The sequence below is a fragment of the Glycine max genome, chromosome 18 (genome assembly GCF_000004515.6).
Source record: "Glycine max cultivar Williams 82 chromosome 18, Glycine_max_v4.0, whole genome shotgun sequence".
Taxonomy (NCBI): Eukaryota; Viridiplantae; Streptophyta; class Magnoliopsida; order Fabales; family Fabaceae; genus Glycine; species Glycine max.
This window is the reverse complement of record NC_038254.2, coordinates 20,495,384-20,522,521: the sequence shown is the minus strand read 5'-3', so window position 1 is coordinate 20,522,521 and position 27,138 is coordinate 20,495,384. Positions and strand designations below refer to the sequence as shown.

General features: G+C 27.9%; 1 protein-coding gene and 1 non-coding gene across 3 annotated transcripts; one reads left to right on the top strand and one right to left on the bottom strand.

The window, feature by feature from the left end:
- Positions 1–274: 274 nt before the first annotated feature.
- Positions 275–427, bottom strand: MIR10424C (microRNA MIR10424c). The gene has a single exon (NR_161735.1). It is a non-coding gene; the product is annotated as a microRNA MIR10424c (primary transcript).
- Positions 428–14,714: 14,287 nt separating this feature from the next.
- On the top strand, positions 14,715–21,706 carry LOC100795969 (carbonic anhydrase 2). Of its 2 annotated transcripts, XM_041012345.1 has the most exons (10): positions 14,715–14,905; positions 15,218–15,279; positions 15,564–15,713; positions 18,207–18,255; positions 18,467–18,511; positions 19,210–19,326; positions 19,460–19,513; positions 20,534–20,619; positions 21,002–21,107; positions 21,298–21,706. In XM_041012345.1, exons 2-10 carry the CDS (start codon positions 15,227–15,229, stop codon positions 21,463–21,465), a joined length of 828 nt encoding a protein of 275 aa, XP_040868279.1. In that variant the 5' UTR covers positions 14,715–14,905; positions 15,218–15,226; the 3' UTR covers positions 21,466–21,706. The 2 variants fall into 2 exon arrangements, with proteins under 2 accessions (XP_040868279.1, XP_040868280.1); XM_041012346.1 differs by lacking the exon at positions 18,467–18,511 and having other exon boundaries at positions 14,718–14,905.
- The last annotated feature ends 5,432 nt before the right edge of the window (positions 21,707–27,138 follow it).

Sequence of the window (27,138 nt, the reverse complement as noted above, 5' to 3'; positions counted from 1 at the left end):
GATTTTGTATTTGTTCCTAATAAATTTTTGTTTTGTGATGAGTCTTCAATAAAATAATAATTTTATTTTTGGTCCTTAACACTTAATTTTAGTCCCTAATAAATTATTAAATTTTGTATTTGCTCCATGATAAATATTTTCCATTTGTTATTAATACAACTTAAATATATTTTTGATCCCTAATAAATATTCAATTTTTGTATTTGCTTTTTAATAGATTTTTGTTTTGCATTGAATCCTTAATAAAATAAAACTTTTATTTTTTATCCTTGATATTTTGTTTTAGTCCCTAATAAATTAGAAAATTTTGCATTTGTTTTCTAATAAATTAGTAAATTTTGTTTTAATCTGTGTTAATAACAAATGGGAAATATTTATCATGGAGCAAACAAAAAATTTGTTAATTTATTAGGGACTAAAAATAAATGTCAATGATCAAAAATAAAATTATTATTTTATTAGAGACTCATACCAAAACAAAAATTTATTAAGAAGCAAATCCAGAATAAAATATTTATTAGGTATCAAAAACATATTTAAACCTATTAATATAGACTAAAAAAATTTGTTAATTTATTAAGAAACAAATATAAAATTTTTTAATTTATCAAAAACTAAAACAAAATATCAAAGATAAAAAAAATAAAAGTGTTATTTTTTAGGAATTCAACACAAAACAAAAATTTATTAAAAAAATACAAAAGTTGAATATTTATTAGAAATAAAAATATATTCAAGAAAAAAAAAACTCTACTGTGCTAGCGAATCAAACTCCAACGTTTTTATGAGATATTTAATGTAATAAAAAAAACGTACCGCTTAGTTATTTAATTATTAAATTCTACTACTTTCGGCCACCCTTTTGCACTGAATTCTTTTTTTACTCACCATCTCGTATTAGTATTTATTGACGATGGATGTTTGTTTTTAAGAGGTCCTCCTCGTCTTATTGTTCTAACGCGCGTGACTTTCTCACCAACCAACATCAAATAATCAATAGCAATTTGACAACTAAGAAGAATAACTAAAAAAAAAGTTATATTATAAGGGGAGCATACGATCGAGAGCGTGTAATTATTTTGTTTGCTTAACGGAGGGAAGAGGATCCTGCCTGCAAATTGAGTCATGACCCAAACATTAAAAAAGTGCATGATGCTTTTGTTGAACCAGTAAGATTGTCCCGGTATGCTATTTAATTAAAACTCGAAGTCTTAAACACGTTCTATTTTCATGTTCCAAGACTATATTACAATCGATGGAAATAGATGTTTCCATGTCTATTGTCTAATATGTTCAACTAGCTGGGGTGGGTAACAACTATGGTATTCTGGTAACACCGTCTCGATGGGGACTACAATCCCCAATACTCCACCCATCATTGAATTCATGTTATTTCTCATCTTTCTTAAAAAAAATGGAATAAAATAATATCTATTTATTGTTACGCAGTACTCCAACATAGAAGAATTAAAAACCATATAAAAAAATAAAAGAAGAATTAAAAACATAATGATATATTACTATAAATACATGTACATGTGTATGTGAATCCCATGCATGTTCTAATTAATATGTACTATCAAGGATGCATTGTATCTTTTTTATGAGTTTATCTGAATAACTTTAGAGTTTATCTGAATAACTTTAGAGTTTATTTTTTATATAGTATTATTTAATTACAAATCATTATTTAAATTATTTTAAAATAATTATTTTAAATTGTGATTGAATGAATATATAAAAAATTTACACTGTAAGCATTTTTCTCATAACTTAATCCCATAAATCACTACCTAATAGTAATTGCTTATTTTTAAGTATGTGAAGATGCTCTATCATGTTAAAATACGCATAATAAAAAATTAGAAGGACATCATTTCAAACGTGGATTTAATTACTAAAACAATTAGAGTTGAATAAATGTTACGTTGTCCAAACTACCAAGTCGTATACAAGTATACGAAGCAGATCAATAGCTGGCTGACACTTATTCAAAGAGTCTCTCAAGTGGGGGTGGAATCTCCATTATTTATTACTCTTTTACACTTGTGCTTAGAGATGGATACATGGACTAGAATGATTTGTTTAAGACGCAACTCATGAATCGAAATCCATGTTTTAGATTAAACGGATAAATCTTATTTGTGAAATAAAGATTTTTGTAAGATCCTTTTCTGATTTGTAAAAGTCCATAGATAAATGGATCGATTCGCATATCCAAATAATAGTTTTAAAAAAATATTTTAAAAAAGGTGAAAAATATATAAAATTAAAAAAAATTGATTTTATTTTTTAAGTTAAAATTATCACACCAAAATATAATAATATTTTAAACATAACAAATTAACAATAATAACTTATCTATCTAAAAAATATAACAGATGAAAATTTTAATATAATAAATTAATATACTTACATATTTGACTTAAACGGATTAAATGGAGATAATCCATAAATCTATAAATAAATCTCACTAGATTCATAATTTTACAAGTCAGACTCTAAAATTCAATATAACTATATCAATTTTTAAAAAGAGAGACTCATTATCTACAAAGTTTCCAGACTTAATTGATCATTCCACGGATTTAGATTGGTATATCGACCCCTACTTATGCTTGTAAAGCCAAGTCTAAAATCCTATATGATTCTTAGATCTTATCAAAAAACGGAAAATAATTTGTTGATAATATTTACACAACTTTTTTATGTAGGATATTTTTTTATCCCACCTGACAATTACAAATTAATCTCTTATAAGCCATAGTAATGAGAACATGAATAGTATTATTTTACAATTAATATTTACAATAATTTTCATATATTCACCTTTTTTGATCTCAATCATATTACACATATTATCTAATACATTTTTCTTTCTATTGTATAAACAGTATTGTAAAACTTTATCTCTATAGTAATAATAATGGAAATGAATTATGCCTTTCTTAATAAAATTCATATTTCCATCATGGTTAGGCAATTAATTAGATTTGAATATCACCTATTTCTTGGTAAGCCAATTACTTAGTTATACTGTATTTTTCTTTTTCATTAACCCTTTAATTTGTTGAGATGCAAAATTTATATTTTATAAGAGCCATTTTAATTGACACCACCAAGCACAAGGAACATTAACCAATTAATCACTCTTTTTTCTTCTTGGCACTACTTTCTTCTTTTCTGATTTTCTTAGCGTGTGTCAATAAATATATGACATAAAAAAATTAAATATATATTAAAAATATTATTTAATATAATAATTTTTTTTGCTATTATCCTTTTAAACATTAAAATACCCAAAAATACACATTAAAAATATTTTTTAATCTGAATTAAGACAACTTTGTTTGTAAATTGAACATTTAATCTCCATACTGATTTAATAAAGTTTTAAATATTTTGAAGGTCACAACAAATGTAGTGGTTTTTATTTTTAATCATTTTTGTAACTATTTTTTTCTTTTATTTTTTATTGATCAATACAATGTTTGTTATTACAAATTTTAATCTCCACCATGAACTTTTCATTAATAATACTCACTTTGTCCTCCCATGACAATCATCATCTGAGAAGAAAAAAATTTTGTCTCAAAATAATCGTCATTTTAGATTTTCAATATAACATTAATTATTTTTTTTTCACTTATATCCCTTATAATATCAATGATATGGGTTACAAAAACAAAAAATGAATTACTGATGATAAGGTTAATTTTATAAAATTGTTATTTTTTTCATTTATGCTGAAGATTTCATTTTAATTCATTTAAAGCTCTTCAATTAATTTATCTATGAAAGTATTTGTATATTTTCGCATCTCAAATGCTAAAGGCTAAAATGCACAACACCAAAAGAAACCTCACATGATATATATATACAACATCATAATAACTCAAATCTCCTCAATACATGCATATAAGCATAAATCACATTATAAGGATAAATTACATAAACTATAATTAAGTCAGTCTACATCATACATAACCTTAAAGAGGAAACACAAATGATAACAAGTTTTCACATCCAGATGCTTATATCCATGGAGTCTTCGAAGACACGGGGTCACCTCCTAGCTATCTACTCCCCACTTACATTAGATATGAGATCATCACAGGCACGAACCATACGTACAATAACGTAAAGATAAACTTACCAAAACAAACATACTAAAATAGTATACAACTTAATAATTAAAGCATGATCTACTATCTTCATGTATATAACATAATATGTAGAAATCATACATAAAGCATAAATCTTAGTATTTAAATAACAAAGTGTATCATAACAATCATCTCACAATAATCATCAGCTCATCAACCATGACATCAAGATTCAATAATCATACACCATGATCATCATTATCAATCAATCATCATCACCATGATTAATCCATCAAACATCATCATCATCAGTCCATCAATCATCGACACCAAAGATAGACTCGACTTTATGGAGATTTACACTACATGAGCAATTAACCTGAGTACATTCCTTAACATAGTCGCACTCTATGATCTGATCATTCGGAGAGACCCAGATTAATCCTATAAAGGATTTGTGGTTGTATAAAAAAATAAATGAGTGTGGGTAGTGCCTTACCTCAATATGGTATGCATTAACCTTAATTTCTCTAGGAGTTTGCTCACCCATTTATTCTATAGGCCCATTCAGCGTTAGCCACCACTTAAGGGCCTTTTTAGCACTCAACACTAGGTTTAGGGCCTTTTTAGCACCCACAACTTACGTTCCTACTCACAACAACAACAACGAAACTTGAATTCTTTGAGTTTAAGATACCATTCCCTACCCACCATCTCACTCATGGTCAGTCTTAAGGATCTAAGTTTCACCATTAACCATAATCCATCCCATATATACAGAAAATTCATTAAACCTCTTGGGAAGTAGTTCAGACCACTCTGACATGTCATTGGAAGTCAAAACCTAGGGGTGACACCTGAGAAGATACCTCACTAGACAAGACCCTTGGGTTGCTTTAGTGAGACAAAGTTTTGGCATGGAACTCACCCTTCCAAGTATATCATTTTCATTTCACCAAAAACTTTCCCAAAGGTCCTAGCTAACCCTTCCAACACATATGGATGGTTATAAGACAACATTATTATCAATTATCATCAATCTTATTAATATCACCACATTCACCTCATCAAATGATGTTCATATTATCATCAAGAAATTAACCAACACAACTCAAGACATCATCATTCAATATAATTATCTCATCATCAATATAATTAATTTCATCAACAATAAGACCATAGATCAATTAAACCATATAATTATGCATCACTATACCATTATAACAATTTTACACTTTATGTTTAAGGTTATCAAAAAACATCTCATAAGTTTTGGGTTACTATCTCCTTCATTTTCTATTATGTACTTATGACTTTCATAGCTTATAAACCTGATAAATACATATATGATATATGCTAACTAAATTAAGTTTATTCTTGTCTCATTTCAAATATAAGAAGATTATCTCTAACTTTTATGTTTACCCAAAGACCTAGTTTGGAAGCATGTTATGCTTAAAATTACAATCTATATGAAACTTTTATTTATTACCGACAAATTCACCTTTGCCCACTAACCTAATCTTTTCTAGAGCTATACACAATAGTTTTACGTGAAACAAAATCCATTAGTTAGATAACATCTAGGTTTACAACTTTCATGAAGACCATTTTTCCAAATTCGGTCTCCATAACCATGTTTTGGACTCTACAAGTTTGCACTTAAGCACTAGTCCCTTGACAACACTGGCCTTTGTTGCTCTTAAGCGCCACAGGTCTGCAAAGCCATATACTTTACGCTATATTGACCCTCTATTGAATCCCAAATCAACTCAAACTTAAATATTTCATTTAAAAACATGAAAATTTAATTAAAACACAACTAATGAGCTAAAAATAGTGATTCCACACATTAAACATAAGATTAAAGTTAGATTAAGCTTCCCTTACCTCCATAAAACCAAGACAAAAAGCTCTTTGAAGAAGGGGGAGAAAATGATGAACTTTGGGTCCATGGGAGGAGCTTTCCTACACTCAAACAACAAATTTGTCTCAACAACATCACCCAAACCCAAAAACAACCACAAACGAAATCAAAACCCCAAAAACTAAGCTTTTTCATGAGCTCCCATGGATGCTTTATGGGAAAATGAAAATGAAAATGGAAGGGGAACAATGAGGGTCCCTTACCATTGAGATTAGCTCACAAATAGGAGAATACCATAGCTATTGAGGTCCCTTGGACAAGGAAAGACAAGGTCCCAAGTTCTCCAAATGAAGGCTTTGCTGGGAGAAGGAGAAGAGAGCAAAATGAAAGTGTTTAGAGTTTGGTTCAGATTTTGCAAGGGTTTTGGGAAGGTTTATGAATCTTCTCATTCCCTGTCTTTTCGATCCACAACTCACTAAACTCATCCACCCCATTTTTATCACTCAAGGCCCACTTACTTAAACCCAACTACTCTAAAAGTCAACTAATCACACATACAACATGGTTAAGCATAAACATAAATATAAACATAGATATAACCACCACAAATCATCATCTCATAATAATTAATTAATTAATTATGAAGACTAAATTTAATTAATCTTACAATCTAAATAAAATACTTAATCAAACATTATGAAAATCATAGTGTTACAACAATTACTATAATGGGGGCAAAGGGAGTATATTTTAAGCCTTTACAAAATAGAAATTTTGGATTTCCAATTTTAGTAAATAATAGGAGAATGCAAAAGGATCACTATAGAATATTCAAACATTCCAATAAGGTTGACACCTCTTATACTATTAATCACCTACAACATTCCTCTTGTTTGGCCAAAAAAGAGAAAAGATAATAACAAGGCTACATGAGATTGGGGAACAATAACTAAAACCCATATAAATCTTCTTTCTTCTACATCTCCTGCCTACCTTAATCCTAATTTCCTTACATCTTCACCTCCATTGTCATTAAAATCATATTTGCAATTTTAAATTGACAACATATTAAAGGTTAATAAATTGATATATTATTATTAAAAGAATGGAATGCCCGCTCACATCTTCATGTCAATTGTCATTAAAAGCTTCACCTCCGTTTCAAATTTTCCATTAAGGACAAATAAGAAAGAGACTTGAGGAATGAGGAGCTAGCATTACTCAAGTAGTAGTACATTAAGGATGATAAGGTAGCAATAACAGAAAATATAAAATTAAGAGATTTGTGCGATTCAACCTTGGAGAGCCTTTAGAGAAGAAAAATCAAGATTTTGCTACTAAAGTAGCGGCACAACCTGCAATATATAAAAGTTCTTACTTTTACAAGTAAATTTTACTTGCTTAAAACTAACATAGACCTTCCATTTTTCTTTGAGTGTTTAATGCATCTATTTTTTTGCACCTAAATAAGGTTCACCTTAAGTTTACTCATGCAGTCATAAAAGTGTTTGACTTTCCTTCTTGTTTTACAAACCTTTAAAAATGTGCATAACTATTTGATAATGATACTAATAAATAGTAAGTCATTATATCACTAATTTTTTGTCATTGGAAACTCTTAACCATTCGACTATCCTATTGTTCTAGACTCATGACATTTTCATCTTTCCAACTGACGAAAACTCTCTCTCTCTCTCTCTCTCTATATATATATATATATATATGAATATCTCTCATTCATAATTTATTTGTTCTTATGCATTATCTCTAACCCTATTTTGAAAAGTAAAAAATAGTTAGGCTTTGATAAATTTTGCACTATCTTCTATTTTGTGTTATTCTTTCTTATAATCTTTCATTGTTTTATATGAATTATGCATGTAATTGTATGTGTCTAATCATAAATGTTATATTTTGCAAATGGAAGATTATCAATTGTTTGACAAAGATTGATAATACATAAATGACATCAAAAGACCTAATTTTCATTGTTAAATACACCATGCAATAGTAAGATTCTATACTTCTGCTTCGATAAAAATAATTTTGGTTTTTGGTCTTCTAAAAAGTGTTAGATCTCATCGAATGATGTTTTAATAATAGTAAAGTTCCATTTCTCCATTCCTTTATCAAACTGTTATTTGCAACTTATGTTTCTTTTGCACTTTTTGTATCATCATTTTTCTTTCTAAGTAAAAGTATTTATATTTGTTTTTCTAGTACTAATTTTACTATCTCTTTGTACTCAATTTTAGCATACGTCATATGGTTTTTGTGAACATGTTTTTTCTAAGCATTTTAATATGGTTGCGTTATTTGATTTGAGTGTGGCAATAAATGACTTTACAAGTTAATTTAGAAATCAAATAATTCTTTCTGCTGTGATCTTATTAGTGGTTGGAAAATGAGCTGCCAATCTAACAAGTTTGCTAGAGGAAGTTGTATAAAGCATAGAGTATAATAAAATTGATGTATAGTAATTGAATAAGCCACAAAGCACAACCATACTTAAGGTTGATTTAGATATTGTCTAACAACTAACGCCCTACAATTTGAAACATAATTATTGTTAGTATATCAAACATCCATTTAGAATTTTCAATGTTTCATTTGATTCTTAGTTGTTGGATATTTAAATTTTCTATAATCAATTGTCAAAAGTTTAGGCCATGTTAGTTCAAATGAAATAAATCAATTGTTTATATTATTTGTATCACATACAAAAGATTAATCACAAGTAATTTCAATTTATCTTTTATGCATAATCATTGATGTTTGTATATAACATGTTTTAGATCAAAGATAATAACAACTCAAACTTATAGATGCATAATTCATATTTAACAAACAACGATATGCATAACACTTAAGATTAAAAACAACCTAAACTAACAACATGCATGGAGTTAAAAGTGTTGTAGAATGACTTGCATTTAAAATAAGAAACTAGCCAAAAAAAACATGTGGGAAAAAAATACCAAGTTAATTTTTGAACTCGATCATTGAAATATGGCAATAAAAGGAGTATAAAGACATTTAGGTTAAGTCTCTAATTCTGCTTTTTAGCCTAAAATCTTCTAAGATATTATAACTACTTTTCATTAATAAAGGCATTTATTTTTTTTATAAAAAAACATTTAATTTGGCTTATAATATGTCATTTGATTTTCACATTTTCCATTTATTTCAATGAGAGAATATCCTTGGGTGGTAAATCACACTTAACATAGTCATTGCCAATAATGAATACAAATTGCACAATTTTAACAATAATTAAAATTCCTGCATAAACTTTGCCCAATTATATCATTAAACACTTATTAATTGCATAATATTTTTCTATTTTTGTCCTCTATCCAACTTAAAAGTTTATGACTATTAATTTAGTGTGACAACCCCAAATAAACATGTACAACTTTTTGAATGTTCCTATATATTCATTATCTTCTGTTTCCAATTGTTTTATATATGTATGTGTATCTCTCATTCATATTGTAACCATTTTTTATTCTCAACATTCAACCCTTAATGCACAATGGGTCAAAAGTATACGATGAAGAAACAATAATGGTTATAGAATCTGCACCCATTTCTAATTTCCTTTCTTTTGTTTTGCATGTGCAATATTTTTATTTTTCTTTTTTTGGGTGGTTGAGGGGGATGGTGTGATTTTTCAATTTCTCTAGCATATGCGTGTAATAATCACTATATATGATTTAGTTTTGGATTTGGGTGGAATTTGACTAATAGTTAGAGTAACATTTTTTGTTGTCAATTAAAAATTGGGTATAATGTAGAAAGATGTTTAGTGAAAATAACTTTTACCTTTTTCTTTATTGTTCTTTGTCTAAAAGTTTTCTCATTCTCTCTTCTATTATTATAAGGTTTCAGAGAAAGAGACAATGGTGTTATAACAATGCAATGGTCCTATGAAAGGTTTCTCTAAGGCAATCAAGAAGATACAACAACGAAAAAGATTCAGGAAAACTGATTTTAAAAGTGTTGAAAGTTGGAAAACCTATTACCATTGAAAATTATTCTCAATCCAGATATATGTTCGACGATGCAAGTTTTTTTCATTGTATAGTTATCATCTTTTATCTTATTGATGTTAATTAGATTACATTATACTTTCTCAAATAAAGAGTAAAAAATAACGTTGATTTTTCAATAAAAGAAATAAAAAAAAATAACTTATAATTGTATATTGTAAGAAATAAGAGATGAAATATTTTAAATTAATGTCAGAGATAAAAAAAAAATGTAAGGTTTACTTTTTAATTCATCTTTATAAGAGATTGTCAATTAATGTTAGGATATCAATTATTAATGCCAAAGATAAAAATATGTAAGGTTAATTTTATTTATTTTTTTTTATATTACTAAAAGTTTTACGAGACTTGGTAATAACAATGGTTGAAAAAAAGGAAAATTTGGATTATTGTTGGTGGGCAAGTATGCATATACACGACTTGTTTTTTTTTTTTTTACTCTTTTGTCGAATATAATATCGTGATTGTGTTTATGTTTTAATTTCACTTAATGAAGTATTATGTTTAATTATTATTATAAGACATATTAATAAAAATTGGTCTGCCCATCACACATCACATGGGTAACCTGATTAATTATAGAAAATTTTGTTTATCTCTACAAATATGATAGTAGCCAGGAGTGCTAGCTACATAGTCTTTAACACACTCCTCCATACATATTTATGCTAATTGGTTAAATTGTATTGAAAACTAATAAATTAAGATAGAGAGAGAGTCATTAAATAAGATGTAAAATTCACTAAATTTTATGATTTCCAATCAATTTTAACCGGTGTGTTAGAAAGGATGATCCTAACATTCTTACTTTAGGTCATTGCAAAAAATATCAAGTATTTTTTAGTCTTTGTTTACATAGCAAGAAGCAAAACAGGTGATAATAAATATTGAGGTGATAAAAAATAATAAATTTTTTTTGAGGAACTTAAAATATATTTAAATTTTTAATAAAAAAATATATAAAAGTAATGTTGATAATTATTTTACCTTATCTTATAAGAGAATAATCTCATATGTAAGTTTTGTGTTTTGAATCTATCCTTATTTATTGGTTTTTTTTTATGTTTTTATTAACATCAATCCTTAATGTATTTATTTTTACGTAATCAAGAAATATTTGTGAACTTCTTATTTAACATTTAGTTAATCTTTCTCTTATCGTGTTGGTCCAATATAGTGATACTTTTAATTGCGATTTCATGTCTAAGTCAAAAATAATTAAGAGACTTAATATGAAATCATTTGTGGTAACAACATTTAATTTTGATTCTTAAATTATGATTTTAAGTAAATAAGGATTCATTTGGTGGAATTAGAATTTTAATTATAATTTTTAAGGTGGAATTATCAAAAAAGTATAAAATTATATTTAATTTTTTGTTATTTATCTGTGAAAAAATAGGATAGAATGACTTTTTTTTTCTAGTGAGACACAAAATAAATTTCTCCACTCAGCATCTGTGAGAACGGGAAGGGGAAGTTCTGTTGTTTATTTATTTATTTTTGTTTTGGTTAAACTAAAATAAAATTTTGTACCGTAAAATAAATAAATAAATAATAAAAAATTTGTATTAAGAAAAATAGTATAAAAATTTAAATTGTTTTGGCTAAATTTTGAATTTTAATTAGTATATTTTTTTTCGTATATTTTATTTATTTTTCACTCCTTCTATAAATCTAGAAAAATAATTTATCTTTACCTTTTTATTTATTAAAATGTATTTTTTCTTTTACTTTTATTATTCTTATTTTTTTTCTTATTATATATGTTTTACTCCGTCATGTAGTTGGATCCGTTCCTACCACATGTCAACTACCATGCCTCCTTAGTTGACTCGATTGACCGTAAAGCTGAATCGCGCCCTCCTCTGATTCATTCTCTGATTCTTCACTTTTTAAGTGTTCAATACTTCTAAAAATAAGTATTCTCTTTTCTTTTCAACTATCGATATTTGATTCTTTGAGGGAATCTCAGCTACTCTTACATTGATGTTTTGTATTTTACAAAAATTAAACTTAAATTATTTTCATAAACTTAATGTGTGTGCAAAATGAAGTACCTAAATATCACCTATCACCTAAATGTCATTTATATTATATACCCATAATTTATTTATACTATTCATTATAGTTCACTAATGAGATTTTATTGTTGTAAAAAGTTTAATTTTTATTGATTTTAATATTTATAGGTTTCTTAAAATATTACTTTTTTCATCTCATAGTAATTATTCCGTAAGATAAAAAAATTGGTCCCAAAATAATAATTATTTTAATTTTTTAATGTAATATTAATTATTATTTTTACTTATATCTCTCTTATAATATTAATGGTGAACAATAAAATCTATAAATAGACTAAAGATGATATAAGATTAACTTTATAAAATTATTACATTCTTTTATTTATTTATTATTTTTTCTTAATTTATATAAAACAATCTAAAATGACAATTATAATAATATAGCATCAGTAATTAATTCTCCCAAAGTAGAATATTTAATTAATTCACTTGACAACTTTTAGAGTGTGTTTGGATGAGCGAATTTAAAATTATGAGAATTTCAAATACTTCTATTGAAATTTTTTATTTTCAAAATTTTGTGTTTGAATAAAAAAAATTAAAATTATGAGAGTGAAAAATAATGAACGCAAAGAGAAGAAAAAATATGGTTGGTGTGCTTCCAAAGAGAAGAATATTGATGCGGTATGAGAAGTCGTAGGAGAACTGATGACAATGTACACCACCACACCCGACCACAACATTCAGTCAACGACGCAAGGCATGACCCAAGCTCTCAGCGTCGACGAACACCTCTGACGCGTGATGGACAGCGACAATTGCTCCCCTGACTGGCAGGTGCAGTTTTACGTGTCCCTCTACGCCCACACCCGATCGATGCTCCATGAACTCATACAATGTTTCTTGAAGAAGAGGATTATCAACATGGGAAGAGTCGCGAGTTCGAGAATGGAATTTCAGAAACTTTCAGGTGAAAGAGAGGATGAAGGTTATAAAGGAAATATGCGAACGTTTTGAAAGATTATTCTATCAAGAAGATAATTCCAATTTCTCACCTTTTAGAAAGAAATTGAAATTCTACATTTTTAGTTGTTTAAAATTTTGTTTTAAAATTTTAAAATTTTAAAATTTTCATAAGAAAACATCCAAACAATGAATTTTAGATTACAGAAATTTAAATTCTCTGATAAATTATTTTTCTCAATTAAAATTCTTCATCTAAACGCACTCTTAATGTCATCAATTGATGTGTTATTGTATTTTTTTTTATGGCTTATGTACTTTTTGACATAATTGCTTTTAATAATATTAAGCATATAACTATATAAACAATATTTTCTTGGTCCCATAATAATCTTCGTAAAAGAAAAAAATTCTAAAAACTATCATTTTAGGTTTTTTTAATATAGTATTAATTATTTTTTATTTATATTTTTTATAATATTAATGATGATATAAAAAAAGCATTAATGATTATAACGTTAATTTTATAAAATTATTATTCTTTTTTATTTATTTATTAATTTTTTTATCTGTGTAAAACAAGTTAAAACGATACCTAAAACAACCCATGAGTAATGAAATTAAATATACTAAGTAAATTAATATCAATCGTATTATAAATCAATAAAAGACAATAAAAACTAGCATTATAATGGTTCGGGTAGATCTATATTCGGATTATTTAAGTAAGATTTTGAATCTTATGAAGAATAAAAAAGTGACCAGTGAGATTTTTTTATATAAAATGAACTGTTTGACTTTTTATCAATGATTATCTAATGAAATATGGAAATTATAAGCATATACGATTTTTATAATTAAATAATGATCAATATATAGCACCATAAAATGAATTCAATTATTTATTATTGAATATAAAAGATAGACAAAAAGAAATGCTTAATCCTTTCATGAGCACCGACAACTTGATTTTTTTTTTTATTCATAATCAGAAATAAAAGATTCACAAGGTAATTATGAATAGCTAGCTTGCAAGTATTAAATACGCATGTTTTCTAGTCTTGTCAACTTTTTCTTCTTAGTTAAGCAATTAGAATCATCCACGTGTTTTTATCTAAATAACAATTTTTAAACTATTTAGGTTTTTTTTTCTTTCTAAAATCAAGATATTTTTATAATAAGTCATAAAATTAATCATCAAAGTATAAATTATCTATCAATTGTGTTAAACATTGTTAGCTTTCATTAACTACCATTATACTTCCTACATTTCAAAATAAATAACACTTTACCGAAAAAAATATTTTAAAATGTTATTTTATAAAACTAATATTACATAAAATATTTTTTTCTTCAAGAATATCCTTAATAAATATTTAATAGGAATAGTACATAAAAAATAAATGAGTCATCAATTAGATAAATAAAAAATATATTAAAAAATTATTTAATATTTTCTTAAAAATTCAATATAAGTAAAAAAAAAATCAACTTAATAGATTATGGAACGGAAAGAGGATTATTAACTTATTACAGTGGCATATGAAAAAGAAAAAACGCATGCTAGCTTGCGTTAACTCTTCAAAAAATTTCTACTACCTCATACGAGTCATACCACAGTCCCGAAGTGGAAGAAAAATATACTTACAAAGATACAAACCTTCCAATTAAGGCCATTTCTTTGTATTTAAATTTTCGCTTTGGGTCATAAATTATTAATACCCGGCATCGATGACACACAATACGTGAGTTCTGGTCCCTCTTCTTCCTCTAGCTAGATAGCGCGTGGAACAAAACAAAAACCTCATCATCCATATAAACTCACACTCCTATCACCACCTCTATCACAATCTCTCTGATCACTACTCTCTGTTCTCAAGAACAAAACAAAAGGTTCGTACTCAGATACGATGCGATTCGATGCCTCCTTTTCTATCTATTCCAGATTCACTTTGAATCACGATTTACGTCAACTATTTTCTGTTCTATCTTTATTTTATTAATCAATGTTATTTATTAGTTTTTGTTAGTAGGAGAGATTCGACCGCATGATCTCTTCTTAAACCGCAAGTCAATCTTATGAATTCATATCTAGTTGAATTTACAAAATTCAAATCTCTCTTTCCACGAATTTAATTTATCACATCTGCATGTAATCAATTTCTATAGTTTTAATCAGTTTATAGTTTATTTATTTTGTAGCAGAAGAAAGAAATGGCAGGAGGATCATACGAGGAAGCCATTGCAGCGTTGACCAAGCTTATCAGGTGAACTATATTGAAGTTTTTTTTTTGTACTTTCTTTCTCGCCAAAACGCAAACACCACCACCGCTTCCTCCGTTACGTAATTAGGACAAAACGCACGGAAAAGTAACATTAATGTTGATTAATGTTGTCGTTTGGCGTCGGTTTCTCCGCCATTACCAAACGAAACCGCGTTTATTTCGTCTGGACGATGAGACGGTCGCGGTGGGCCCCGCGCAGTCAAATGGCCATGTTGTCCCGGGTACTGACGTGTTAGTTATGACTTTTCTTTTGGTTGTGTTGCCAGCGAGAAAGCCGACCTGAGTGGCGTCGCCGCCGCAAAGATCAAGCAGTTGACGGCGGAGCTAGAAACCGCCACCGCAAACGGGTCGACGCCGTTTAACCCAGACGAGAGGATCCGAACCGGGTTCGCCCACTTCAAGAACGAGAAATTCCAGTGAGTAATATGGTCTTCTCTTGTTATTATTATTATTATTATTTCGTTTTGAAATTCAGAATTTCCAATTTGCCTGCGTAGAATATGGGCGTCTTTTTTCTCTAATTGCGTTATGTGAAATACCGTTACTGCCCCTTCTGGGAACTTCGAAAGTTCCTCTTGATGAAGTGAGAGGTTATTACTACGATTTTTGGAGCACTTATCAGTGTAAGGTTCTGTTATCATCTGATTTCGTTGCGTGGGTCCTATCTCGGTCACAACTCAAAATGCATAGAGACACGTCTTGATGGTACTTTTCTTAATTTAAGTGTGATAAGACCCTGTAGAAGTTGACCTTTTAATTATAAAATGGTGGATAGATCACATGGGGCGAAACCACCATTTAGGAGTTTTTTTTTTTTTATATTACTAAATGAAAGTAAATTTTAAATAAATATCAGAAAATGATAAGTTATAGGGTATTTCCTAAATAAATGGAGATGGAGAAGCATCATTGGGGTCACATATCTCCTAATCTCCACCTATTTTAATAAGCTTTTCGTATACTTCAACGATAAATGCTAGCTGGTGTCTTTAAATATTAGTTAAGAAATTATTTATTATTAAAATAAATAAAATTATTTAAAACTTTTTTATATTTTCTATAATATTTATTATAAATATTTTTTTCTTTTGATTTCTTAATTAATATTTTAAAAATATTGATTAATAAGATTTTTTTAAGGCATTAGAATATTAGTTAAAAAGTTAAAAATATTATTTTTATATAAAAAAGTGTTATCAGCGTGCTTTTATTGTGATTTCTATCATAATTTTTATTATAATGAATAACAAGACAACAACATAAATTAGCATTTTGCTGATCATTTGCCTTTAAAATGGTCAACAAAACAATAAACTATGTATCAATGATTGTGAACCATTGATTTGTGTAAGAAGCGATATATGTGTATATATATTCCATCAATATTAGGTTTAGGGATCTTAAATTATTAATTTTTTTTAAAAATAAATTATGATAGATATCTTTATAAATGTATTCAATTAATCACGACTCTATTGATCTAGATCTAGCTGCAGGACCAAAATGAACTGATCCCATCCTTATAAAATTTACTATTTCACTGAACCAATCCTCTTATTTTTTTTAATTTATTATTTGAATCTTCCCATATTTCAAAAATATTTTAAAAAAATTAAAACTATAATCCTTAAAATAAAAAACACACTTATTTATTATTACACTAAAGTAACATATGATATTAATATAAGTTTTATGTAAAAATAATTTAAAATTCATTTTTTTTAATTTAATATATTTTTATAATCTTATATATTATATTTTAAAATATAATATATAATATTGAATTCTATTTTCATATAAATTAAAATATATATTTATATAATTTTTATTTTTATTTTATATATTATATTTATCTTTTAAAATAATGTTTATAATTTAGTGATAATAATTTTTATTTATATTAAGATATTCATGTTATTTATTATAATATAAATAAAAAAATAATGTCAATAAATCACATACATTAATATTTTTAAAAATAGAAAATACTATCATTTTATTTAATTAAACATCTTTACCATATAATTTAATTTTTATAAAAAATACGTACCTGATATAATAAAGTTAAATATAAATAAAAGAATACTATTATGATAAATAATAAAAATATCTTAATATAGGTAAAAAAAATATTTTCATTAAATTACATATATAAATATTTTAAAAGATAATAAAATATTGTGATTTTATGAAATTATAATTTATATAAAAAAACATATATTAAAGATAAAATTTATATTATATATTTATTGCATAAAATAAATTTTGAACAATATAATAAAATACATAAAATTATAAAAATATAATATATAAAATAAAAATAAAGCTTATATAAGTATACAAATTTTAATTTATGAAAAAATAAAATTTAATCTTATATATTATATTTGAAAAGATAATATATAAGGTTATACAAATATAATAAATTAAAAAAAGAATAAAGTTTAAATTATTTTTGCATAAAACTTATATTAATATTATATTTTGTAAGAAATATTTAGATGGTCATTTGAACGTAATTATAAAGGAGTGTGTTATTTATTCTAAGGACCATGATTTTAGTCCTTAAATATTTTTTTAAGAAAATATTGATCAAATTTCTACATATAAAATTTAACTATTAGTTAACCGTTAAAATTAGTTATTAGAATAATGAATTAAAAAAATAAGAAAATTACGAATTTTACAATTAAATCAATTAATTAACAGTATAGTAAAAAAAAATATATGAACTTAAACTCTATTAAAAAGTTGATAACGGTGAAGACAAATACTTGGATTCAATTTGGATATTTTATTTTGTTGTGGAATTTAACCGGTGAGGAAGAGGAAGTTACAGTTTTATTGTGTGGCTAGTTGTCCTTAATTAATTAATTAATTAATTGTTTATTTATTTATTATTATTGCAGGAAGAACCCGGAATTATATGGCGAACTTGCCAAAGGCCAGAGTCCAAAGGTCAGCCACATTATTTGACTCAGCAGTAACTTTGTTTCCATAGTTGCCCATTTGGCTATCAGTAGGGTCAGTTGACTTTCCATAAGGCCATAAACTGTGTAGAATAAAAATAAACTAAATTAAAAAATAAATAAAATAAAATAGAAAAGGTAAAGACGGAGACGATTATTTTAAAAGTTTAATTATGAAGCACGTTATTTTTTTTTTTCAGATTTTGTTGTCAATCGTACGCATGCGTGAACTATTATTCCACTATGTAATCGTCTTATCAGGAAACGGTCTTCTTCGTCATTCTCTTTTGTCTTTTTTTTTTTTAATCTATGCATTTATGACTTTTGATATTCATACATATATAGTTCTCATTGCAATTTTATATTACTTGAATATCTAATATGTTCTACTAGTTTGAAACTGGCAGTCCGTGTCTAGGCATTCCCTGTCTTAAAAGATGTATATAACTACTATGTTTGAGGAATTATCTTTTATAACAATGGTCAGATTAGAGGTAGTTTTTATAATTAGTTAGAGGACAGAATCGTTTATAATGTGTACACGAAATGAAATAATTATCTTTATAATAGTTATATATTAAGCATTGAGACATTATGTTTTTTAAGAAAATAGTGTTTGACTTAATTATTTTTAAGTTTTTCTTTCTTTTCAAATTAAGACAAATAGGTCAATCATAACTTTAGAAAAATTCTAAAAAATAAAATATTTTTTGATGAACATATAACTATTTTGAGTACTAGTCCTTCTATTTTTAAGGAAAAAATAAATATTAAACTATACCTGAATTCTTTATACTTTATTTCAACAATTTTGATGAGCAAACTTATAAAAAATAATTACTTGTAACTTATTGCAATAAGTTTAAAATTTATTGGATAACACTGTTTAATTAAGAATTGTTAATCACTTATTATTGTAATGTTGCATTTCCCACACTTGCAGTTTATGGTGTTTGCTTGCTCAGACTCTCGAGTTTGCCCATCCCACATTCTGGATTTCAATCCGGGTGAAGCCTTTGTGGTCCGAAATATCGCCAACATGGTTCCACCATATGACAAGGTTTAATATTAATATGTCTATCAAATATTTGACTTATATCATATGACAAATTAAATGTCATGAACACTAACCTTATTTCAAATTTGTCGTCAAATGTCATCCGTTTAATTTACTCGCACTTTTGTTGTTTCAGACCAAGTATTCAGGAACAGGGGCGGCCATTGAATATGCTGTCGTACATTTAAAGGTAAAAAATAGCCATCCACTTTCCCTATAATATTAATATATAGATGGTGGGTCATGCACGTGAATATTATAACTAGAACCATCGGTGGCGGAGAAATAGCCTTTGTTTCATTATTTGTTGGGATCCACACGCATCTTATGTTCCTTGTTTCACATGAAAGCACTGTAAAGTTAGGATAATGTTACAAAAAACCATTTTTGGATAAACATAAAGGTTAGTTCACAAATGGTTAGTTTGATATGTATTTTGGTAGAATAATCCATCAATTTGATCTAAAAGTGTTACTATCTCTCCTGTGTAGTCCCCAAATAAAACTAGAATAATTTAATCCCTAAGTTAACATATTTTATTAATATTCAGGGACTAATTCGGACAGATTTTTTAATATTTAGAAGACCCCTTAATAAGATTTCTAATACTAAAAGGATTACATATATAGTTTCCATACTTTAAAGACTATTTAGTAGAGGAAGTAATACTTTATTAATAAAATTGATAATTTATTAGATACCAATAAGAGTTAGTTTATTATTCAAGTAATATACTTTGTTGACACTATATAATATATATATATTTTTTTTCTCCTTATCTCTCCTTCAAATCACATATTTTATCACACATTTCTCTCTTTTCTCTTCTTATGTCCCTCTCTTTTTGTATAAAATGATTGTGTAATTATCATTTCTCAGTTGCCAAATAAATTAGGAACGAGCAAATACCCAGCCACAACATGCTCCTCCCTGCATCTCTCTCCGCGTTTATATATATATTTTTTTGTTTCCTAGTGTTAACCCTTTCTAAATTAGGTCGTTCTCTTCAAATTGCAACCCCAATACCTACCCACTAGCCACCACACCTTCAATTCAGATTCATGAAGAAAATTAATGAGGAAAATAAAGGGACAAAGTTGATAGATTAGTGTTAGTGGTGTAAGAAGGATGAACAGAATGCCTTTCTTTTTTAAAACTAGAATAGCCTTTTTTTTTTTTTTTTTGTGGTTCTAAAGTGAATGTTTTATAGGTGGAGAATATTGTGGTCATTGGACACAGCTGCTGTGGAGGTATAAAGGGCCTCATGTCTATCCCAGATGATGGGACCACTGCAAGGTAAAAGTCTACCTTATTATTGGTTGCATCTCATCAATGAAAGATTAAATAATTTTGCCAAAAGGATGATGAGTACTCAAAGTACATATGTTTTATATAACCAAAATCAAAAGTACATGTCCATTAAAAAAAAGAACATTAAACTATTTTGGTTAACTTTTCAGAATCTCCAACTAACATGAACTGCCGTCTTCGCCTCCTTTTTTCTGCCCTTTTTTTTTTTTTTTTTTTTTTTTTTTTTTTTTTTTCTTCTTTTTCTCTTTTTCTTTTAACCATCACAAACAATCTTATAACTTTTATTGTAGTTAAATCCTTCTCAACAAAAGATAATGTAAGGTGCATAATGACCCTGAATTTTTTTCCTTCTTATGTCATCATATAGTGAATTCATAGAGCACTGGGTCCAAATTTGCACTCCAGCAAAGTCTAAGGTTAAAACAGAAGCAAGCACATTAGAATTTTCTGAGCAGTGTACCAACTGCGAAAAGGCAAGTAAATTCTACTTAAAGACCTCTATGTCCAACACTACTTTATTATTTGGGAACATAATTTGTTTCTAATAAACCATGTTATACATAGCATATAGTACAAGGGCTTAAAATTATTGGCATTGAATATAATGCTTCAAATATAGTTATGCCATCTCGTATTGAAGTTTTCTTCCTCACTGCTATGCAGGAAGCTGTGAATGTATCACTTGGGAACCTATTGACTTATCCCTTTGTGAGGGATGCGGTTGTGAAGAAGAAAACACTTGCCTTGAAAGGTGCACATTACAATTTCGTTAAGGGCACATTTGAGCTTTGGGATCTGGACTTCAAAATCTCTAACTCTGTATCCGTTTAAGACCACTGAAGAAGCAATAAACGAAAGTGTTCTTGACCCTGCTGTGGGATGTACATGACCTAGCTTCCCATTGCAAGTGTTTCAAATTGTATAAGATACCCCCTTCCCCTAGTTGTTTTCCCCAAATCCCCAGAAGAAGGAACGAACACTCAGCTAAAATAATGGTCTTGGACCAACTCAATAAGTTCTGTTTTATTACCGTTTTATGTTACAAAGTGGTTTTTCTTTCGGCAAACTTTAATTCTGATCTTGCCATTAAACTTGAGCAATGCATTTAATTTAGTATGAGATGTTTTAGATCCTTTTTCTTAAATGCTACTAAAAATCTTGGAGCATGAAAGCACTTTGAATAAATTACCATTAATATTGATAAAGAAGTGAATGCTTACCATAAGAGAAATGATTAAGAAAGTAAAAGAAAAAAATGCATAGAAATGTGATAACCTATAATTTTTAAACGTGCTTTTATATGATTTATAATAAAAGGTTTCTCCTTTTAATTCGTTAATTAGTGTCCCAAGCAAGATTCATATAAAAAATTAAAAGAGAATTTTTTTTATATTGAAAATCATATATCACTATTAGAAAATATGCTTTCTACATCAGTTATTTATGACTTTCAACATCGGTTTTTGAACCGATGTTGAAAGTACCGACGTTGATAGTATTATCGTTAACATCGATTTTTTAAAAATCGATGTTAACGTAAAATTACCAACATCGGTTATATAAATAACCGATGTTACTAATATGAATTACACCCAGAAAATGTATATTAATGTTGAAAGTTAACATCGATTTTTACAAAAAACCGATGTTAACGAATGTGTTATTGTTGACAGTTAACATCGATTTTTTTAAAAAATCGATGTTAACCCACGTTAACATCGATTTTTATAAAAAACCGATGTTAACGAATGTGTTACTATTGACAATTAACATCGGTTTTTTATAAAAACCGATGTTAATGAATGTGTTACTATTGACAGTTAACATCAGTTTTTTTTTATAAAAACCGATGTTAACGAATGTGTTACTATTGACAGTTAACATCGGTTTTTTAAAAAACACATCGGGAAGACCGTCTTTTATGGTAGCTTCATACATCAGGGTTAATTCTATTTTGTTAAATTTGACAAAATTTTGGCAACATTTCACATTGGTCTCCAAGTACACGACATGAAATCGGTGAAATTAATTTCCCGATAATCAAGTATGCACTCAGAGAACAACTAGAAATGCATTACCAAAATTTCATCAAATTAAACAAAAATAATTTTAACCTTAACACATGAATCTACCATAAAAATATCAGTCTCCCCAAACTGTCCAAACGGACAATTCAAGATTGAATACAATGATTAATGCAAACTGTCCGCAAGAATCATTGCATCCAATCTCAAACAGGAATCTAAGGTTCACTCATCATGAACACAATTTGTATAGCATATATCAATTGTCATTAATGGCAGTGAACACGTAATAAAAATATTCATTGGTAACAAACATTTGTACCTGTGATGATGAACAACACGGTCCAAAATGAAAGCAAGAATCAAAGAAATAACTGAATGAACACCTACATAAGACAATCTTGTGTATGATAAAAAAAAAGAGTAAGATTAAGTATAACAAGCGCTCAGAAGATACGAGAACAATTTATTCTAAATTATATCAAAAAAATGTCTTACTTCTTTCTCTTTTCGGATATATATATATATATATATATATATATATATATATATATATATATATATATATATATATATATATATATATATATATACACACACACACACACACACACACAACTTCTATTACCTCTTAGAAGATCACAGAACTGCACTGTGGACAAGCCCAGTCACGGGGTCCCCCACTTTCTTTATGGCTTCAAATGTTGTGCCATCCCCTAGTTCCCTGTCATTGAATCAGAGACTTGTGTGTTAATTACTATCTACAACTACTCTCAGCAACTCTCTAATAAAGAAGGGTATTCAATCGTAAGTACTAAATTAGTCCAGATAAAATATTTACTGCATATGAGTCAAGTCGTGTTATTGCATGTCTCATTAGAAAATGACATGACATGAGTTTAATTTAATTATAACGAGAAGTGTTAAAAACCTATATATTTTTTTAACGCATTCTTTTAATCAAATTTTTTATAACGAGTTAAACCTTATTGAAAATTATGAAATTAGTTGAAAAAAATATTAAATATTATATGATCGAGTTTCATAAAATTTTATTATTTTTAATAAATTTTAACTAATAAAAAAATATTTCAAAAGAGTGTGTTACTAATTTTTTTCTAGGATATGATAATTTCTCTTTTGTCGGTAAAAGATTAGAGAGTAAGAGAGAAAAGTCTTTAATATATATTGTGTAGAGTCTTACTCTTTCATATTTTGCGCAAGTGAGAGGTTGAAAATTTTATCATTCTCGCCCCATAAAAGATGTATTCTCTGCAAACGGAAAATTAGTAGCATGAAGGTTATGATAAGAATGCACATGATGAGAACGTATAATTAAGATGAGTTTAGCACCTAGAGCGGTGCAAATTATTACCTGTGGAAAATTTGGGATGGTGATATCTTTGTCGCTAACTACTAAGGCTTCCAATAGTTCACCTCATTCCTTCCTATTCGTGATCATCACCTGGAAATAATTTCTCAAAGAAAACCATATCGTAAGCAAAGTTACTTCAAAATTCACCTTTCAAATTAAGTTGTTTTAATTGGCAGCATGCAGTTTTCAATCTTAAATGCTTTAGTCGCAGTAAGATAGACAATTAATCAGTATGATGTGGATTTATAACTGTATATATATGTTGCAGTTCGTTTTCAACCTCATTGCGTCCAAATCCAACTATGATGGTGCAATTCGTTTCTAATTCTAACACTAGCTAGCTAGCATCAATCCAAATCGAACCAACATCCCTATAGCTTAATGGGTCACATCTAGCATTACTGAGTAATCAGCATCAACTAGCTTAATGGGTCACATCAAACTAATAAAGATGGGTAAATATCCAAGAATAAAGCAAAACAATTATATAAGATTGAGGACAAAAAGAAAAGATTTGGGGGGGAGAAGGGTGTCGGCGTGAGTGATGATTACTCCAAATTTTTTTACTGCAATAACATAAAAGTATATGAAAAAGGATTAAGACAAAAGTAAATGAAAAAGGATTAAGACACAATCAAATTAATTAATTTGCCAACTATGAGCTTAATTTGCTCAGGATTTAATTTGCCAACTATGAGCTTATGACTATGTAGCAAAGCAATAAACACACATACGGGTCAGGGGAAATAATTTCTATCTTTTTTCTTCTTCTCAAGTTTAGAACTAAATAACACATACCAACCAGAAAGAAGAGAAAACATGCATCTAATATCAAATTAATTAATTAATACTGCAAAAATCTAAATCATTTCAAACTAGAGCATTTCTTGCATTTAGCAAGCAATTAATGAATGAGGCAGGGAAGGGTTGGGATGTTCGTTTCTGTCTCTGACAAGTGACCTGGCGTGGCAACTAGCAATTTGTTCATTGCATAAAGAAAGGAAGGGTGGAACAAGACTTATCTGAAATGAAGAATATGCTTCAGAGGATTAAGTTATAACAGTAGATTAAAAATCAACAACTTAAATTATGACTTAGCAAACTATAAAACTGGAAGAATCTAAACCATTATTTCTAGAATCAATAGTTATAATATCATATTTTATTTTCAAAAATACATCCCTCATTTTAATTTGACTGGAGGCACTAACCAAGATTTGTCGGATCGGATTTACTTTCCACCCGATTTAATCCAAGTACACGAATCAAATCAGATTTTTTTAGCTCAAGACCATGTTAGGATAAACTTCTTAATGTTTTTCAGACTACTCAAAAACATTAAGAGTGGAATAATCTTATTATATTGTATTTCTTATTTTTCTATTTAAGTGGGTAATCTAAACACTTCTTAATGTTTTTCAGACTACTCAAAACTAATCTTCTTAATGATTAAATAACGTGTGTGTTGGTGGTACTTGGTAGTGTAGGCTTTTTTTCCTTCTACGTAATAGGAGCAAATTGCTTTCCATGTTTGCCCTTGTCCCACTCAAGCAATCACAGCGTTTAGAACCCAACTTAAAGCGGCAACACATTGCGGGTCCTGACGATGTGAAAAACTTTGCTCTTGTCTCTACGTAATACACGTGTATCCAATGTCTTTATATATTAGTAACACATTGCGGGCCTAGTCACTCAAAGATAGATACACGTATCAAGGACATTATATATAAGTATTAATTATATGTATATTTTCTTTATGAGAAACATAAGAAATACAATATATAGCCGTAAAGTGGCTTTCTTCTCTCTCTTCATTAACAACTCTTGGCCTAGATTCACTGTCTAATCTTTGCTCCTCTGCTTACTGGCAACAAATAATCAGTTAAGTGGAGAAACACCTAAAAGCATTGGGTTGCTACAGGGGAATTACTTGGATGGTGATATCACTGAATCGCATCTATCAAATTTATCCAAATTGAAGGTGTTAGCATTAACAGACAACTCAGTGTCTCTACCTGGATTCCACCTTTCCAGTTATTTACTTTGGGAATAGCTTCTTGCAAACTGGGTCCTAGTTTCCCAAGTTGGGTTCAAACTCAAAGTCGCTTAAGCTTTCTAGATATTTCTGATGCTGGGATTGATGACTTTGTACCAGATTGGCTTTGGAACAAGTCTATAGGTGAGATGAATATGTCTTTCAATAGTCTCAAAGGTACAATTCCGAATTCACCTCTCCAGCTTACCAATTAATTTGAAGGTGAAATTCCTGTTTTTTTGTCACAAACGCTCACATTGGATCTTTCTCAAAAAAGATTTTAGATTTAAATACATTCTTGTGCAGAAAAAACACAGCCACAAAAATGTCTTGATCCAAGAAAAAACAAATTATCAGGGAGGATTCCACAGTTCATGGGTACTCTTGTTAATTTGGAAGCTTTGGTTCTACGCAACAACAATTTAATTGGAGAACTACCACTCACATTGAAGAACTGCACTCGTGTGGTTATATTAGATGTGAGTGAAAGTTTTATTATTAGTTAGCAATTATTCTGGTAAACAATTAATAACTGGGTTGTAGGCACTTCAGGATGCCTACAACCCTGTTATTAAAAATAGAAGAATGCATTTTTAGGCATTCCAATAAAAAAATAATTCTTATTTTACTTCCATAACCAATCAATGTTTTTACAATATTGGTAAACATTTATCATACAAAAAGAGATGGACAAGATGAATAACTAATACTATATAAAATAGACTTAATCTTATGTTGATGAAAAGATAAACCGTATTTGTACTAAAATAATTGTTATCTTATGTTCTTTTCTGCATACTTAAAAAACTAATAAATAAATGGAAAAATAATAATTTTATAAAACTACCTTTATTATTAATGTTACATTAAAAAAATAAAGTAATACTTATTAGGAACTAAAGTGATACTTATTAGAGGTATTAGTGAAAAAATTAATTAATAATATATTGAAAAGCTAATATGATATTTATTTTGTGATATTTTTTTCAAATACAACATTTATTCATTTAAGGATGGAGGGAGTGATAATTATTGATCATATATAATTAGATATTAAATTACTTCCATTA